We start from the raw sequence: 19,139 nt of genomic DNA, 5'->3' as shown, positions 1-19,139 counted from the left end.
TGCATCACATCTACTTATGATTATATTCATTATGGTATACACTATCCTGACATACCTCTCTGCAAGCTTGATCTTACATTACAACTGTTGCAGTGATTTGACTAAAGTTTGTTTCTTTGGTGGTATTTCTGCTTTACTGAGTCTGCAAATGGTCTAGAAAGATTAGTGCTCTATCTTGGTTAATAATCAAACAAACAAATAAATAAAATAATTAAAATGAAATAACCATATCTATTTAAGTACTCTACACATCCCAGCTCTTAATGAGGTGCTGCAGAAAATACCAAGCTGATCATGCTACTGAGAAGTATGATCATTTGAAAACATGAAACCTGGTAACATTTTCTGGATTATCATAGTCACTAGGTCCCATCTCCCATGCCCAATGTCCTTTGTTGCTTCAAAGTGCTCTACAACTGAGTCAGTGGAGCTGAGCTTAAAGGCTCTGGCTCTGGGAAGTTGTACCTTGTTACAGTCAAGTGTTTCCGTATATAACATCATAACAAACCAAGAAGAAACTTTGCAGTGTGGAGGGTGTGATGTTCACTTCCTAAATTATGTTATGCACTTAGTTCACTTAATATGGCCACGGTAGTGCAGCAGTTAGTGTTGTCGCCTCTCCTCAAGAGGTTCTCCTGTTCGATTCTCGGCTGGAGCGCCTTCTGTGTGGGGCCTGCATGTCCTTCCCCGCGGTCGAGTAACATTTAGAGACATGCAGGTAGATGCGTGCATGAATGGTGTGCCTTCTTTGAAGGTTGGGTGTCGGGTTGGCAACTCGGCATCTTAAAAATCCACTGCCAATCATTAGCAGACCGGAGTTCCACTGTGGTGACCCCTAACCGGGAAAAGCTGAAAGGTGCTACCTACTTAGTTCACTTAATAAAAATTGAACTGTAAAATATAACTGTAAAATATGTGCTACAAAATAATCAAATAGAAAATATTAGGTAGGCCACAGTTGAGTTAAAAATGGAATATCCTGTATTGAAACGCACAGGACGTGAACATCACACCCTCCACACTGCAAAACTTCTTCTTGGTTTGTTTTGGACACAGTATAGGTTGCATACTGGGTTTTTCCGAGACTTTGAGGGATACCATGGAGTTCTCTTTTTGTGTATATAATACCATAAAACTGTTGAACTCCCTCAGAATGCCGAGGAGTGATAACAGTAATAATCTCAGGCAGCTCCTTAAAAATGATTTTATTCACACATTACCCCATATATAGCGATGTCTGAAAGATTATTTTTATTTATTTAGTTATTTTTTTTAAATTTGGTAGGTGGAATAATACATGTAGACCTTTTACAGCCATATCTCAGGTCACAAGGACAAGCAGTAAAGATTACATGTTGGGAGAATTTGGAATAGTGACTAAGCATCATGCTTTGGCAGGTGGGACAAAATCAGAATGCTTTAATGAATCCTCTATATATGTAGGGAGAATATGCAAAATCAGACAGCTCGTTCAGCTTTCTGCAATACACTTTCCTCTAAAACACCTTGCCAGTCCATTCCAGTTATTTTCTAGGTATATGTTTCTGCTTACCCTCCTACTTGTTGAAAACGTGAAACTCCTGTAGTACATTTATGAGTCAAACTGTTTCTGTTATTTTTTTTTTCTGCTTTCAGCCTCTGAATCACTTTATTTTCTGTCCCCCTCTACCTCCCACTACTCATTAAACACACACACTTCATATTTCACTTCTCTGGGATTATTTTCCCCTGTTTATGACTGCAGCAATTCGCTACCATTCTGTTGAACTGGTAACAGTATGTCAGAAGTCTTAGTGATCAAAAGTTACCTCACATCACAGTATATTACTTTTTATTTTTTATTTTTTTTTAAGCTTATGCTGTTTATTTTCATACTGTCTGAGGCTGAATATTCCACAGTTATTTCTTGTAACTGTATTCATTAACAACCAGTCAAACTCCACATCAGCAAGAGAACTAAAAGAAAACATACTTCTTTATCAGTTTTCAAGTTAAGCGTGGTCTTATTATCTTCTGAGACAGTAAATGGGGTGATTCAGTTTTGGGGTGAAAACTCTGTTGAACATTCCGTAACAGCAACTGACTTCTACAGGAATATGAGCAGATGACACAGTGAACCAAAAAAGAGGTGTGAACCTGCAGTTACTAATACCGGAGTAGATACTAGTGGAGTGCATAATTGGAAGTGTTTGTTCCACTAGCAAGACCTGTGGCTACCACAGAAGAAAGACTACCAGGATGAAAATGCTCTGCACTTTGCTGTAGTATCTCTAAGGCGGGCATCTTGGCCACACATGGTATAATGACTTTGTCATAGCCTAGGACAGGGCCATATTGGGTCAAATGGTTTGGCCTAAGACCGGCCCTGCAGATTTAGTTACTAGACTTGCAGTCTACGGGATCATTGAGGAGCCTAGTCCAAATTTCCAGTTGACCCCAGGAATGACTGGTTAATTGACTTGTTCAAATCACACAGTAGGTAAAAGCAGACTTATATAATGAAACCCAGTACCATAGTTGCTACAGTTCACAGCCTTAACTCTCTGTGCCACCTGACAAACTTGTTAGCATTAAGGACTAATATTTTTTTCTCCTTTATTTGAATCGATGTTTAAACATAAGGTTAATTGATTTTCTCTTTTCTGCTGTTTCACTGACTGTCATATCTTACAGTTATATAAAGGACAGGAAAATAAAGATCAACTAATTTTTAGATTTATTCAAGATACAAATCTGGAAGTTTTGAAGGAAATTTGCTTAACTGGAATTAACATATTAATTGATTCCTTCAGATTTACTGTATGGAAATTGTATCTGTCTAAGTTGCAAAGAAGCAACATTATTCAGCAGAAGACATTTTTAAGAGTGTATTTAGCACCACAGAGACTAACTTGGTTCAAAAATGACAATCTTTGTTGGCATAGCTGTTAAATGGTTGGTACTTGGAAGCATGTATGGTGAGATTGCCCCAGCATTTCGATATGGTGGTATATAATGTTTTTAACTGGTAACGCCATTAGTTGCTTTATCGTTTCCCAAGACATAGGATTTTTTGATTATAGGTCATTTTAATTTAGGCATTTCTTAGAAAAGTAATGTTCTAAACTTAATCCTGTTGGCATTAGCCACTAAAAGAATTATTATAGAGTTTTGTATTAGAGATAGCCCAGAATACTGAGCCTCCTTTGCAAAATGGTTAATGTATGTTAGCTATTTTGCTCAATGTGGAAAGTTTGGTATGAATTATTGATATCTCGATGATAGTTTTTTTTTAACCACTTAAAGGGGGAGAGATTTTGGGATGCAGTCAGGGACCATCATATTTGTGTATCATGACTGTAAATATGCAATATTCTAGTTAATACGGTCAATAATTAGAGAATTAAAAAATTTGTTTTCATCACAGATTGTATCAAGAGGGCTGCACTGCCAGTGAGGCATACTCACCTAGTGTACTGGAAGGAGTGTGTATGTCATCATCATCACAATGATAGGAATTTCCCTGACCTGGGGTCCTGCCTCAGCTAGTTCCTCCGACAACATCTTACTCAGCTCCTCAGTTGCTGCCACAGATATGTCCGGCAGTGCTGTGGAGTCTCCATCTTGTAACTGTTTTTGTAGCAGTGTATTATGTAGCATACTGTAGACCACAAAAATCTTGCTACATGTTTTTGGAATATATTGTCGTTAGCCAGCAGATGTAGCTAAGCAGCAGAAGTGGGCCTTCTGCAGTCCAGTCACATGTTCAGTGATGGTATATGCCTGAGATAGTGTGGTGATACATGCCATCTTTCCTACAATGTGAGGGCTGTGGATACCAGCCATCAACCACTGTTCCATGATGTGTCCTGCATCACCTACAGCAAAAGAAGAGGACATAGTTAGGACTGGTTTACTACCTACGTTCATGGACCAAATTGTTGAGGACAGTATAGAAGGCAGAATATATACCTAACAATTGCACAACCCCATGGAAAGTCACTCTGCACAAAATGTGTATATAGGTTGCATGTGTACCAGATGTGGGAGCCATAGGAACTGCCTGGATGGTGCACAGACTTACTATATACATCATATCCTGTGTACTGTGCACTAACTGACAGTTGACAGAGTTAATGTAATGGATACCATGTGGAGTAGGTAGAGCTTTGATGTCAATGCAGGTGCTGTCAGTTGTCCCCCCCCCCCCCAGGACCTCAAGAAAATGTGTTTTCGCTCTGCAGTCTGTGGAAACAAAATATTCTCCTCCACATGCTGCAATATCATATCAAAGAACTAATGTAGGATTCCCTAGGCCAGTGTCTCCGAAACTCCTAAAATACCCCTTGTCGGATGCTGAAAAGTCAGCATTACAAGGATGGTTTATGCTACATAAATGTTCTTGTCCACTGAGATAGTCTACAGTACATGTCCACAAGCTTCCATAGGACATCTCTGTTCATTCGTTATTGAGATAATGACATGTCAGCCACTGATGGACTCTTCTGTGATGCAGAGAGTGGTGACTCTCAACATTGTGAACACCACTTCCCCAAGGTTGTGACTAACATAAGGTAATCAGCTACAGCAGCTAAGAGACCTAGCATCCAATATAAATGATGCACCTGTTCACAAAAACTGGAGGTGTTGAAAAGCTGATCACCATATTAATTTTTTTTATGTTTTTGAAGCATGTTACCATGTTTGATGTTTACTATTTGCATGTCTGATGGCTGTTATTAGTATGTTGACACCGATTTGCATGCCATTATGTAGTCATTTAAATGCAATTCATATTGCACTGTTTTTCTGCTGTCACAGTTGTGCTATTTGTCTGAATTGCCCTGCCCAATGCATTGTCATGCCACTTTACTTAATGCACTATCCTGATTATTTTTGAATGCCCCCATGTGCATAACAAATGCTATATATAGACATTTAACTGTTGTTTAAGGTTTTGATAACCAATTAAAGAATATATAAATTGACAAATGCAAACGTGAATGTTTTATATGGCTTCAACTTATAACACAACAAATATTTAACAATGCAAAACGTAATACTTTTTACAGTAATTTCAGCTTGTGTTATGCAATGAAGTCCTTGTATAGTATTGAAGAAACAGCAAAAGAGTAAACCGATGCTGCTAAGTAGTTTCCTTGATCTCATTAAAATCAAATTATTGTGTAATTGAAAGGGACGATGAATATCCAGAACCTGCCAGTATCAGAGGAAAGAAGATGAGTTATGCTGACAAAGTGCACACATGGGCTTTGCGCAAAAATTTGAATCAACTAGACACCATCTATAAGCAGAAGGACGCTGATGTTCTAAAAGCCAGGTATAAAGCAACTTTTTGTTCTGCTTTTATAACTTTCATCTCTTAAAGTGAAAAGACTCACTTGTTTCCTATGAAATAACTAAGACATAATACTATGTAGTTAAATTACAAAATATTGTGCTGAATGCTATAAATGCTGTAGTTACTTTCTAAGTGTCAACATTATTAGCTAATGTTTATTAGGTTCTTGCTTAATGCATGTTTGCAAGTGTTCTGATATTTAAATTCTAACTAGTGACTTTGTTGTAGTAGCTGGGTAATGTCTGAAAAGGCTCATGTTATCAGCCAGCTAGTGATCAGCCAGCTAAAAGGTTAAGAAGTGAATATAGTATTATGTTACAGTATGAGAATGATATGCCTTTCTGAGGAGCAAGGCTCAAAACTGATGCACAGATTTGTGATTATAAAAAGTGTGAGCTGAACTATACCAAAACCTATGAGAGCAGCAAATGCCAAAAAAATGCAAGTTCCCAGTGTACAATTCAGACAAGACACAAAAAGTGGAAAAATCTGAATCTGGGAATGTATAAATAGTTGGGAAGGGGACTGTGTGACTGTGTACCAGGGAGAAGGGATGGAATCCTGACATCTTCACATGGTTAAACTTGTATTGTTTTCACAGTTTCTCAGGATGATTACTATGTGAAGCTACAGTGCCAACAAATGTCTTTTCCCAAGCCACCATACAGGAGAGTTAACTTATGAATTGCTAAATGGTATGCTGCCATCAGTCTTTTGAGAATGGCTGAGTATATTGGTCAGTATTTAGAAAATAAGTTATCTGGCCTGTTTTATTTATTTACACTTTGTTTCACTAAGCTAGTGGCCTCTTTTCAGGGGTGACTGGAGGTGGTATTCATACTGACTAGGGGAAATATGGTCAGGGCACCAAGGAACTTCCCCTTCTCTTGTGTAGCATATAGGGATGCTGATCTTAGTAGCACTTCCTGCTTATGGTCCAGGTATGGAGGCAGCTCTGAGAAGCAGGAAGAAAATAAAAAACATGGAGGGAGTCATGCGTAATGAAAGCAAAGAAGTTATCGGTATTAGCTATGAGGTGAATGAGATCATCATTGTGACAAAAGTATTAGATGCTGGTGGATCATGTTCTGTGCGAGATGTTAAAGATAGCACATTAGAAAAGATAGTCAAGTCTATTCTAGGGCAGAGTGAGGAGTCGGAGAAAAAGACAATATTACCCTTGATGGATTCCGAGGATGTGTTTCAACAAAACCTCTTTGAGGAAGAGGTAGCAGCACAAGAATGTGTTGTAACAACCCTCCATTTGGGAGAGTTGTGAGATAAGTTACTTTTGGACTTGGTTAACACGAGTGAACCGGAGAGTGGTAAAGATATGTCCTTGGGAGATTTGATGCAGAAAATTCAACAAAATGGAGAAATGGTGGTGAAGGGAAAATCATATGCAGAGAAGGTAAAGGTGAGAGCAGAAAATAGGAAAGAAGAAGCAACAGGTATATAGAAGAGACTTTTTACAGTGTGTATTGAGAACAACGAAGACATTGAACTGGACAGATATAAGGTATGGGACGAGGTAATTATATGACACAGAATCAAAATGAGGTAAGAGCTTTTATACATATAAAAAAGAGACCGTTCTGTGACATTATTTTTGAGGGTGGACAGATAATGTAAAAGTTTCTAGAAGAATATAAGAAGAAAAATAGTATGCCATGGAATTCATATGTATTTAAAAACCTTTTTATAGACCGACAAAAAGATTAATATGCAATTTAGAACTGAAGTGGAAAAAAGACTTAAAAACAATTATTGAAGTTATGTAAAAATGTATTGGATATGTCAAAGGTGTATGATAATACAGGTTTGTGGACCAGGGAATGGGATTGCAATGTGATTTTTAAACAGAGTATTGTGCATATACCTAGTACTACAAATGATCACGGTGACAAAAGTATGGTAAAATATTGGGGACAGCCTAAAACATGTTTTTATGCATGTGGAAAAGTGGCACATGATGCAATAAATTGTGAATTAAGATGTCATAAGTGTAATAAAAAAGGACATTTGAGGGGAATGCGAAGAGAAGAAAAGGGAGACAGAGAAATATCAACAAAGCAAGGTCAAAAAGGCAGAGTTGTGGAAAAACAGCTAGGAACAGTGGAAACACAAATAGAAACAGTTAGTATGATGGATAGAGAATAAGTAGCACAAAAAGTTAGTATGACTGAAGAACTTAATGCATAAAAAACTGATTAGGAAGAGTCAGGGTTGAGTGATAATGATGATGTTAAATGGAATATGGTTTAAAAAAAGAAAAGAAAAATTACAGAGGGATTTAAAAAGAAAGCAAAAGAAAGGGAAAGGATGAATATATATTACTTTTAAGCAGAGTTACTTGTAAAATCCTAGCAATTAATGTTAATAGTTTAAAAAAGAGAGAGGAGAAGAATAGGGATTTTGGAGAGGTACAAAATGCAAGATAGTGATATTATTCTAAAATACATTAGATTTTTATTTCAAGCAGAAAGCTATCAAACAGAAGTGTGGTGGGGAGAAAATGTCATTTGAAATTTTGGGAGAGAGACTTGTTCTGGGACACTTATTTTATATAAAGACATGATACAAGTGTTAGATATTGTGTTTGTTACAACAGGTAGAACTACAATTAATGATGTAAGGTGGATGAATCATATTATTAGAATTATATCAATTTATGCATATGTAACAAAAACTGAGAGAGAAGAGATATTTAAAAATAGTATTCAATATGTAGCAGTTAATATGAAGATTACTGTAGCAGGAGATTTCAATTGTAATTTAAGACAGGAAAAAGGAAAGCCTATGATGTTAAAGGGTCTATATTATATCCTCGAATGCTTAAAAAAGCGAACGCTGATTGATCAAACTTATTTTCGCGAAACTGCAAAATATCGAAGCAGCAGAAACTCAAATTTTTTCCTAGGGAAAGAATTCGGTTGTCCGTTTCTGTTGCTTCGGTATTTTCAGTGTTATGGTGGAAAGTTACCGGTCGGATTCAGATAAGTGTGCGTTTGTGTGGATGTGAGTGTTAGGGTGATTTAGGTGAGTTAGGGTTAGGGCTCGGGTTAGGTGTGTGTACAATTGAGTGGACATGAGGGTTAGGGTGGATTTAAGTGAGTTAGGTTTAGGGAGTGGGTGAGGTGAGTGTGCGATAGTGACGGACCTTAGGGTTAGGGTGTAGGTTAAGGTAAGAGGGTAGTTAGTGGTGTGTGCATAGTTTAGTGCAGGGTTAGGTATCAGATTTTAGGTGTATGTGTGTGGATTTCTGTTTGGTGTGCTTGTGTTGTGTGTATGTGTTTTGGATCAGTAATTTTTTTCCCTGGGAAAAAAATCGCTGATCTGACAGTTCGAGATTGTAAGCTTTCTCTTAAATTAGGTCGATCAATCAGCGTTCGCTTTTTTAAGCATTCAATGATATAATATAGACCCATGTTAAACTAGTGTGGGGTATTATATACTGCTAGTAAAGAATATGTAGTCAAAAGACATGAACATGTAGGACAAGGGAAAAGAGAATGGAAATAGACTATTTTTGTTATTGTCAAAGTTTATTAATAATAAAAAAGGTGTTTTGATGACTTTTTTAAGATCATAGGGTAATTTGAATTGTGGTAAAAGGAAATTTGGAATATATAAAAATAGGGAAATGTTTAAAAAGACTAAATGAGGTGAAATGCGATGCTACAGGGAAAGAAGATATAATGAAATTATGGAAAGATCATGTAGAGATGAAAGAGTTCTATAAGGAGTGGTCAGAGTGGTGGTTAAGTTCTAAACAAAAATATAAATAGTGTTATGCAATATGGCAAAAAGAAAAGAAATATTTATTTATTTTATTTATTTTACATTTGTTTCTGAGTAAGTGTGTGTCTGGGCTGGAAGCCCATTTTCAGCGGAGACCCGGGGAGAAAAGCTCCATACATTTAAGTAATACATAAACAACTAGCACATTATTTAAAACAGAGTGATAATATTCCTCGGGAATTATAGCACACACAAAAAAAAATAGAACAAAAGCATTTAAGACAGAGAATAAGGAAAAAAATCAATTCATTAGGTAAAATTCTAGTACAATAGTATGCATCCTCCAAACCAAAAAAAATAGACTTGCTTATGAACAACAGCGGGGTGAAACAATATACCTGGAGTGTGATACAGTATCACTAGACTGAAGAAACTGAAGCAAGTAACATGGTTGACAAAAATGATCAGGGGCAAGGAAGAAGAAAAAAAGTAGGATTCCGGAACGCTACCTGATGACATTAGAGACCACAATCTAACCTATATTATAAGTCAAAAGAATGCCTCTACCAATTCTCCTATCTATAGGACCCTACGTGATCTCAAATGTTTCAACCCTATCTAATTTAAAACTGAACTAAATGCCTGTAAATGGAACCCACTAAAAACACTTCCTCTTGAAGAAGCTGTTCAATACTTTAACACCACATTCCTAACAATCCTAGATAATCATGCACCAAAACGTTCCATCCGAGTTAAATCTAAACCAGCCCCCTGGCTATCTAAAGATACAAGACAAAAAATGTTACTCAGAAACAAATCTTGGATAAAATGGCGAACTAGCAAATCTCCCATAGACCAACAGACCTTCAGGCACCTAAGAAACAGTACCAAAAAAGCTATCCTCTCTGACAAAAGGAGCTATTATAGTAATCTCCAGCAAGTGAATCACAATAACCCTCAAAAATTCTGGTCAACCCTAAACAGACTTCTTCACCCTGGACAGACTACCACTCCTTCCCCTTCCGGGTCTGAAAAGAATTCCTCCCTTGATACTGCCAATACTTTCAACTCATTCTTTATTGATACTATTAATTCCTTGGCCTCCCATCTCTCCAGTGACAACACTAGCATCCCTGACCTTGCATCCTCCAAACTACCAACCTTTAGGTTACAACTCATCTCCACTACCTTTATACAGAAATGTATCCACAAACTTAAACCATGCACCCCCTCGGCTGACCAGCTTCCATCTGAATTCCTTCAAAAAGCAGCCTCTGAAATAGCCTATCCCATATCCATTCTTATTAATAGAACTATAAATGAAGAAACCATACCTGATATCTGGAAAATCTCTCACATCATACCCTTACATAAAGGAGGTAACTCCTATGAATATTCTAATTACAGGCCCATAGCTCTCCTGTCCCCACTCGCAAAAATCATGGAAAAATGTGTTCACCATCAGTTAATGAACCACTTAATAAAAAACAACATTCTTACTAACTGTCAACATGGCTTTAGGCCTTTTCATAGCACGACCACTGCTCTCCTCTCCTTTACAGACTTTATTAGCAAGAATCGCAATAATAACATCCTGTCTTCAGCTCTCTTTATTGACCTGTCCAAAGCTTTTGACATGGTTAACCACCCTCTCCTCTTAAAAATTCTCGAATCTCTCTCCTTAGAATCTAAGGCTATCCACTGGTTTAGTTCCTATCTCACTAACAGGAAACAGGCTGTCCTCTGGGATAGCAAACTCTCAACTCTTCTCCCAATTTCACTTGGGGTCCCCCAAGGCTCTATTCTTGGACCTCTTCTTTTCTCCCTCTTTATAAATGACTTACAAGTAGCTATTCCCCAGGCTACATGCATACAATATGCTGATGACTCCACACTAATTTGTTCTGCTAAATCCATTTCTGAACTTCATACTAATACTCAAGCTGTATTTTCCAAAGTTGAAACTTGGTTCCTAAAACGTTGCCTACTCCTTAACGCAAAAAAAAATAAACTCCTACTCTTTAAGCCTACTACCAGATCCCCCACATTAGACTTCACTATCTTATCTAATAATGGAACCCTTATATCACCTGACTCTACTACTAAACTGCTAGGTGTCACAATTGACAACAATCTTTCCTTTGACTGTCATATCAACAATACCATTAAATCTGTAATCAGGAAACTTGGCTCTCTCTATAGAATTAAAACCTTCTTAACCTCCCCAGCCAAAGTTACTCTTGCCCACTCTCATCTTATTTCCACTCTTCTCTATGCCTCACCAATCTATACTAACCTTAAGAAAAACAATCTCTCTAAACTGTCTACCACTTACAATAATATAGCTAGATTTGTTACTAGTAAGCAGTTCAGAACTCACCACTGTCTAAACCTGCAGGAACTTAACTGGCTTGAACTGACAAACATGTTGCTTCTTTCCCAACTTACGTTTGTCCAAAGAGCTTTCTACCATCCTCATAACACACCTGTACTTTCTAACCTCTTAACCCCTTACTCTAATCTGAACTCACTTCGCTCTTCAAGCAAACTGCTAGTTACCTTAACCAAATCTAATAACCTAGCTGGTGACTCCCTTTTCTCGAATACCATTGGTAAACACTGGAATCAACTTCCTACCAAACTTACTTCCATTGCATCTACTGTTCTGTTTAAACAAAAACTCAGAATCTACCTTAAAAGCCACTGGATGCGTCCCTGCTCTAATCCTGATTAAAAATTTATCTTCCTTAGTTATCTCTCTCCCTCTCCTTTTGTGCCTCCTGCTTTCTCCCATAGCTTACTTTCTCCACCTTACATGGACTTCTCCCATATATCCTTCCTCCATATGGCTATGTATTTTTCCAGACAGTATATATCTTTAATAAATCTGCTCTCTCTTTCTATTATTGTTTCTCTTTTCCTTGGTTTTACACTTTCTCTTCTTGGTTTTAAAATATTAAATAATGTTTAATATGTTGTTCATTACCTTGTCTAGGAAGTTAAAGTCCTATTTTTTTATCAATGTTCATTGTCTACGTCCTACCAGATTTTAATCTGTTATTTTTGCTTATGTTGTATCTCTTTGTCTATATGTGGAGCTTTTCTCCCCGGGCCTCTGCTGAAAATGGATATATATCCAGTTAGACTAGCCCGGTTAACAAATGTAAAATAAAAATAAAATAAAATAAAAATTCCTAGTCTGGGTTGAAGCAAGGGCAGAACCAATGATCTTTTAGGCTTTGCTTAAATTTGGAGGTGTCACTAAGTTTGAGTATGTGTTGAGGTAATAGGTTCCAAGACTTAGACACTTTGTTGGAGTAGAGTGAGTCTCCAAAACTGTTTACAGATTTGGATACTTTTAGAAGAAGTTTATCAGAGGAGCATAGGTCTCTCAGATTAGAATTAGCTTGAACTAAGTTTTGTAGGGCTGGATAGTTATTTGGTTTAGCTAAAATGGTATGGGCAACAGTGAGTTGGTTGGTTTAGTTGTAGTAGATTAGGTAGCTCAATCCAGTTAATTTTTTTAAGGGCTAGGCAGTGATGGTCCCTATAGGGTATGTTGGCAGCAAATTTAGCTGTTTTATTGTAACATGCCTCTAGATTGTTTAGGTTGGTCTTATGTAAATTAGTAAAGATTTGTAAAAGAGCATATTAAGACATTATTTAAAGGACAAAGGATAAAGGCAAGTAATGAATGGAAGGTATGTACATCCTCTGATAAAAATAATAAAGATTTGGGGAAAATCATTATAGAAGAATTAGAACAGATTTTGAAAGTAGTGAATCTGGAGCATTTCTCCCTGGGCCTCCGCTGAAAACAGACTCTGTGGAACCTAGTCGGACATTCCCGGTCAACAAATGTTAAATAAATAAATAAATAAATAAAATAAAATAAATAAAAATAAATACATTTGTAAAGAGTAAAGGAGAGAGATGAGAGAAGAAATTACATGGCAGTGGCAAGTCTAGAGGAGCTGGTGAGATAGGGTTTAGCTCTACAGAGTTGACCTAATTTTATATGAACATTTTTTATAGTTATTGCTATGTGTTTGTCAAGTTTAATTGACTGCCTGTTGTGACACCGAGGAGTTTGGTATGTTCTACAGGGTTAATAGCAGTTTGGTTGGAGGAATAAGTGGTGAGTGAAGGATATTTATTAGTGGTCTTGTTTCTGGTGAAGACCATGAATTTCGTTTTTTTGGGTTGAGGATGAGTTCGTTGTCTGTGAGGTAGGTTCCCAGGTCTAAAAGAGATTTTTGTGTTTTTTTCTCTTCTTCTGGAAAAGATAAAGTATAAAATGTTAAGTGATGATGCTATTGACTGTTTACAGAAGAATGATGATATATTTTTTATTAAGGAACAGGAGTTATATGAGTTGAACAAGAAAAGAACAGAGCATTTTTTGTATAAACAAAGATATTTCCAGCAAGGAAAACAAGAAGAAACTGCACCATATTAAGTAAAACAATTAAAGAGAATAATAGTATTAGGAGAGAAATGAAGGCTCTGTCAGGTATAATATACAATACACAATATAAAATTATGGGAATAGTAAAAGAGCATATTAAGACATTATTTAAAGGACAAAGGATAAAGGCAAGTAATGAATGGAAGGTATGTACATCCTCTGATAAAAATAATAAAGATTTGGGGAAAATCATTATAGAAGAATTAGAACAGATTTTGAAAGTAGTGAATCTAGATTTGGCAGCAGGACTGGATGGAATAGAATATAGGAGGTATAAAATAGGATTTTAGATAAAAAAGGGGTATTAAATGAATAATTTGAGAAAGGGATTGTTTGTAAAGAATTGTATAGGGTTGTTAGATTTATATGGAAAAAGGTGCTAAACAAGAGTTACAGAATTGGAAGCCAATAGTAATAATAATATGAACTATGAACTTTTCATGAAAATTTGCAAAAAAGAATGGAAAAGAAAGTGGGTAAAGTTGTAAATGGATACATATATGGTGTAAAAGGAAAAGAGTTCAAGATTTAATATTGATTATTAGGGAACTAGTAGAAGATATATTGTATAGAAATGTCCAGGCAAAAATAATGGCAAGGGATTTGAGTAAAGCTTTTGATTCAATTCACCATTCTGTACTATGGGATATATTTAAAGTTTATGATAAAAGTAAAAAGATAAAACATGTTTGCAGTACGGCATACAGGTACAATATAGTTAAGGCAATGATAAATTGCTAGTTAAGTTACGATATATACAGCTTGAGAAGGGTATTAAACAAGGTTATCCAATTTTGTATTAGTAATGAATATGATATCTATACACATGAATAGAGATATGAACTCAATGAGTTATATTTCAAATGAAGGGATAAAGATGCCTATTTTTGTTAGCATATGCAGATGATATTATTATTATTGTTGCAAAGGATGGGTTAGGTATGAATATAGTGATAAAGTGTTTGCAGGAGATTATTCAAGTAATAGGATTTTCAATAAATAAAGAAAAAAGTCAAGGATAGAGGGATGATTGCAGGGATTGAATTCAGTATGACAAGAATCAAAATTATTGGAAACAGTTTTGGAAAACAAGAGATTATAGAAACAATATGGAAAGAAAAAGTGGAGGAAATGAAACATAGTTGTATTTTTTGAAAGTCTATATTGACGTAATTCTATTTTGTTATCCAGAATTGCCTATTTAGCAGGTATTTTCAGTATTATTTTGACTTTGGAAAAAGAAGTGTATAACATATTTATTTTCCTTTTATTTGGGAATCTAGGTTGAATCCGGTGAAAAGGGGGATTTTATATGTGAATTAAAAAAAGGCTTAGGGTTAATAAATCCTATAGTGTCAACTGGGTCTATATCACTTAATCAAAATATGTAGTCAGTGAGCAATAATCAGCGAAACTCATTTCAGTGAACTCCGGACTTTGTACTAGGGTTAGGAACCACTCATCCACCAGCACAGAAATAGATGCTGCACTAAATCAAACCCACCCAAGTGGGTGGCTTTGCCCTACACACACTGCCCAATGTGGGGATATGTTCCCCAATTATAGGTTCATAGGTAGGTACTAAGCTATCTGCCCAAAGGCACTTATAAGCCTAGCTGGAATGTGTTGGTTTTTGCCTCCCCCTTAGATTAGTTCCCTGTGCCTCTGTCCAGCAGAGACCCATTGAAGTGATCCCTGGGGTAAACTTTCTGTTTCCTATCCACTCATCAAGGTTTCTCTTGAAGAGGGTTAATGAGGAGCTCTGCCTAACGTAGATTGGAATCTTGTTCCAGAGCATGGAAAGTCTCTGGGACAGGAATCTATCCCTCCAGCACGTCCTATTTATTGTTGTGGTGAGGTTTAGATCCCTGGAGCATGTGGCTGGAGTTTCTTCAGTCGAGCTGCATAGGGCATCTGCTTGAGGCCAGTGATCCTCTTGATGAGGTACGTCTGTGGTCTTTCCAATTGTTGTAGGTGTCTTGTAAGGTGCATCCCAAATGGGGCATTGTATTCTATGATGGGTCTGATGAGGGCCCAATGACCTCTTTTGATCTGGATGCAAACCCTTTTGTGATTAGGTGGGCCACATAGAAGGATTTTCTAACCACTTTGGCAATGTGATTATCAAAGAAGAGGTTACTATCTTCTTGGGTCCCCAGATCCCTTATTACGTCTTCCATATTCAGGGGGCTACCACCTATGTGGTAGTTTGTGGGTACTTTGTTTTTTCCAAAGGGGATGACTATGCACTTTTTGGCATTTAGCCTGAGGCCATGGTTTTGACACCAGGTATCTGTCTCAGTGAGACCCCTTTGGAGGATGTCTGTGTCAGCCAGAGTCAGTTATAGCCCCTAGTTTGCAGTCGTCTGCGAACTTGGTCAGCCATAGTCCTCTTGTTCTTGCCTGTACCTCTGAGAAGTATATGCCGAACAGCAGGGGTGCTAGGACTGAGCCCTGGGGAATGCCACTTGTAACCGGTTTAGAGTCGGACCTAGCTCCCGCAACTCTTACCATGTGGATTCTGTCCGTGAGCCAGATGGCAACCCATCTTGTGACGTAGGGGTTTATGTTCAGGCTGGTGAGCTTGTCTATAATACCTGAGTGGGGAATGGTGTCAAAGGCCTTTGCAAGGCCAACTCCAAGATCACACTACAGTGGGGAAAATTTGCAGTGATGGCCAAGTGTTTCCTAACCCTGGGAAAAAATCCAGGATTCAGTGAAATGAATTTCGCTGATTAGTGTTTGATAAATATGTATTCGATGAATGTGTATCTTGATTAAATGATATAGACCCATGTATACTGCATCTTTAAATTCATATAGAGTGATGACATGTTTAATGTCTCTCTGTTAATACAGATATTAAGTTTGAAGTATAAAATGGAATGGATAAACTTTAATTCAAAAAGGAGGAGAGTTTGTTGCAATAAAGAAATGGAGAATTATCAAGATAAGATTATACTGTGGAAGATAAATGCAAAAGATATTGAAAATGGGTGGAAAGCATGGTATAATAATATTATGGAAAAGTATTTCTGGACATATCCATGGAAAGAGTTACATAAAGAAAAAGAGAGTGCAATAAATGCAAGAATAGAAAGGTGTAAGAACATGATAGAATGCCAAGATTTTTTATGGAGGCTGACTATACAGACATTACTAGCAAAGGCAAACATGCTTTATAAAAGCAAAAAGGAAAGAATTTGTATTATGTTGAATTTGTCACCAATGAACATGTTTTTCTAAGCTGTAGAAGAGTTAAAATGTTATGGAAAAGATCAAACAAAAAGAAATTGGTCTCACCACGATGTAATTTGAAATGAAACTCTGTAACTCCGTAGTGCAAAAGTAGAAGTAAAACTTTATTCCATATAACAAGAAAAATGATAAGCGCTTTCGCGTAGGTAAGACTACGCTTCATCAGATAATTTTTTAAATAAAAAAACTCTCTCTTTAAACTAAAATTGGCGGGAACTTAACTCATTAAATCATCAATTTATTAATTAACTGGATGGGCAAAACCTGTTCTCACAATTCTACGTGATCTCATTCAATAACAAATGCAAGAAAGATATATACCATTCTCTGTTCCTTTTATTGTGGGAACTCATTCTTGTGTAGAATAATGCAACTTTTAAACACTTATGTAGACCACTTTTTAAAACCACACTTGTAAATAAATACTTTAAAATAAGCTTACTGCTTTAACGGAAAACCATTTCAACACCCAATTCATCATGGATTCTAATACATATTCCATTAAAACATGATCTATGTATATGAACTGTGTAACTATGAATATAGATATGAAATAAATAATATATATAAATACAAATATATTGATTTAATAAATATGAATTAATAAGTAAATAATATTACTGCTAAAATATGTCTTGTGTATCTATTTAATGTAAAAATTCTGAAGTACTATAGTTTAAGCTGGGATGAAATACTATGATCTTTATAAAAAATAAATATTTAAACCTAACTATATGTATACAATTTAATGTTATACACAATAATGTAAAGTTATATAAAAATTGTTTATGTTCCATCTAAAAGTATTTAGCAAATAGTGTATCACCATCTATTGTTTAAAATAGGTTTAATAGAAACAAATTTATTTAGACCTGGATCTTTTTGTTTGATTTTTGTCCTGGACTTGTGAATTTTGGTCTCTTCATCAGAGCAGTTGCATCTTTCAGTTTTGCTTTTTGTCGGTTTTGTGTTGCGACTGCCTGACACGATGGAACCATCTAATGTTGAATTAGATTATCGGCCAGAGACGAGGGATACCAGTATTGCACTTAATGGACTACTACATTGTCAGACAAACCCTTTATTGGCTCTGGACCTAGAAGACACCACTGAATTCAGAAATATACCAAATACTGATGAGAATTTAAATGATTTTTTCAAACTCTCTAAAGAGTTTGAGGAGGATTTATATAGACTGCAGCGTTATGCCTGGCAAAGGCAGCATTTGGAAGCCTCATTACACTTCCGTGTGGTACCCAGGGGCATGCGGGTTCTCTGCATGCCCACATATGGAGAAAACCATCCCACTCTCCTGAAAAAATGGCAAGATCTCAATATTGAGTTAGGGTTCAGTTATATGAGACTTCTCAATGAATATTTTGCACCTTTAGAAGCAGAATTGCGTATTAAGATTTACTCAGCCTATAAAAATCTTGTTTCTCGCTTTAAGTCTGAACATTGTAAGTCTAAACTACAAGACATTTGTGTGCGCATTAACACTTTCAGTGATAAGCTGAAACAAACAAAGTTAAAAAAAACTACAAAGAGACTACAAAGATTTTTCTCTCGGTCAGATATTTGTTTGGCCGAGGTATAATGCAACGCAAGCACGTCAGCGTGCTGATGACGTACCTGTTGACCTTGTTTCTTCCTCAAGAGTTAATTTTCATCCTAATGACAACAACTCTGTGGTTTCAGCGAATTCCACAGGTCCCAATCCAGGACCTACGTCTCCTGCAGCTACCAACAATAGGGAACGAGTTCCTGCGACTCCACCGCCAAACCAGCAAGCTTTTTTGGACATTCCAATAGAAATTGCCTCAGGAGCGATACCTAAAGTCAAGCAGGATACTCGTTTTTTACCCTATCCAATAAAAAGTCACTCGCAACAGGGGGCGATCAAGCAGCAGAGGACCCAGGAAGCGAAAATTCACAGGAGAAAGGTACGAAGACACGAGAAAAGCAAGAAATTGACTGTTTTGCCTTATAATTTGTCTAGTTTGGTGTTGGATGACTCAGACATTGCGTTATTAAGCAGAGGCTTAAATTTTATTCCTGCACTAAGTAGCAGTTTAACAGATACTTTGTTTGATCTACGTTTGTTTTGTAGATCAGTTTCACTGAAAATGTTTTTTAAGGACACCTATGAAACAACTATAGATTTTAATAGATCTTTTAAGCGTAAAAGTAATTTTGTTCCAATACCATCAGTCAGTGTGGAAAGTTTTTTAAAAACATGTGAAAATGACTTTTATTCACTATTTTCTAAACACAATAAGAGGGCTGCTTATGTGAATCTTTCTCCATCAGAATTTAAGTCGTTAACTAAAC

General features: G+C 36.5%; 1 protein-coding gene across 2 annotated transcripts in view; it reads left to right on the top strand.

The window, feature by feature from the left end:
- The window catches only part of CFAP74 (cilia and flagella associated protein 74), a 3,161,205-nt gene that overhangs the window by 304,023 nt on the left and 2,838,043 nt on the right, over positions 1-19,139 (top strand). For both annotated transcript variants that reach the window (XM_044062943.1, XM_044062944.1), the window contains exon 3: positions 5,177-5,320. In XM_044062943.1, the coding sequence (XP_043918878.1) occupies positions 5,177-5,320 (144 nt within the window). The remainder of the gene's footprint in view (positions 1-5,176; positions 5,321-19,139) is intronic.

Source organism: Protopterus annectens, chromosome 2.part1, assembly GCF_019279795.1.
Source record: "Protopterus annectens isolate FY-2018-M chromosome 2.part1, PAN1.0, whole genome shotgun sequence".
NCBI classification, from domain to species: Eukaryota; Metazoa; Chordata; order Ceratodontiformes; family Protopteridae; genus Protopterus; species Protopterus annectens.
This window is presented reverse-complemented; position numbering and strand designations above follow the sequence as displayed.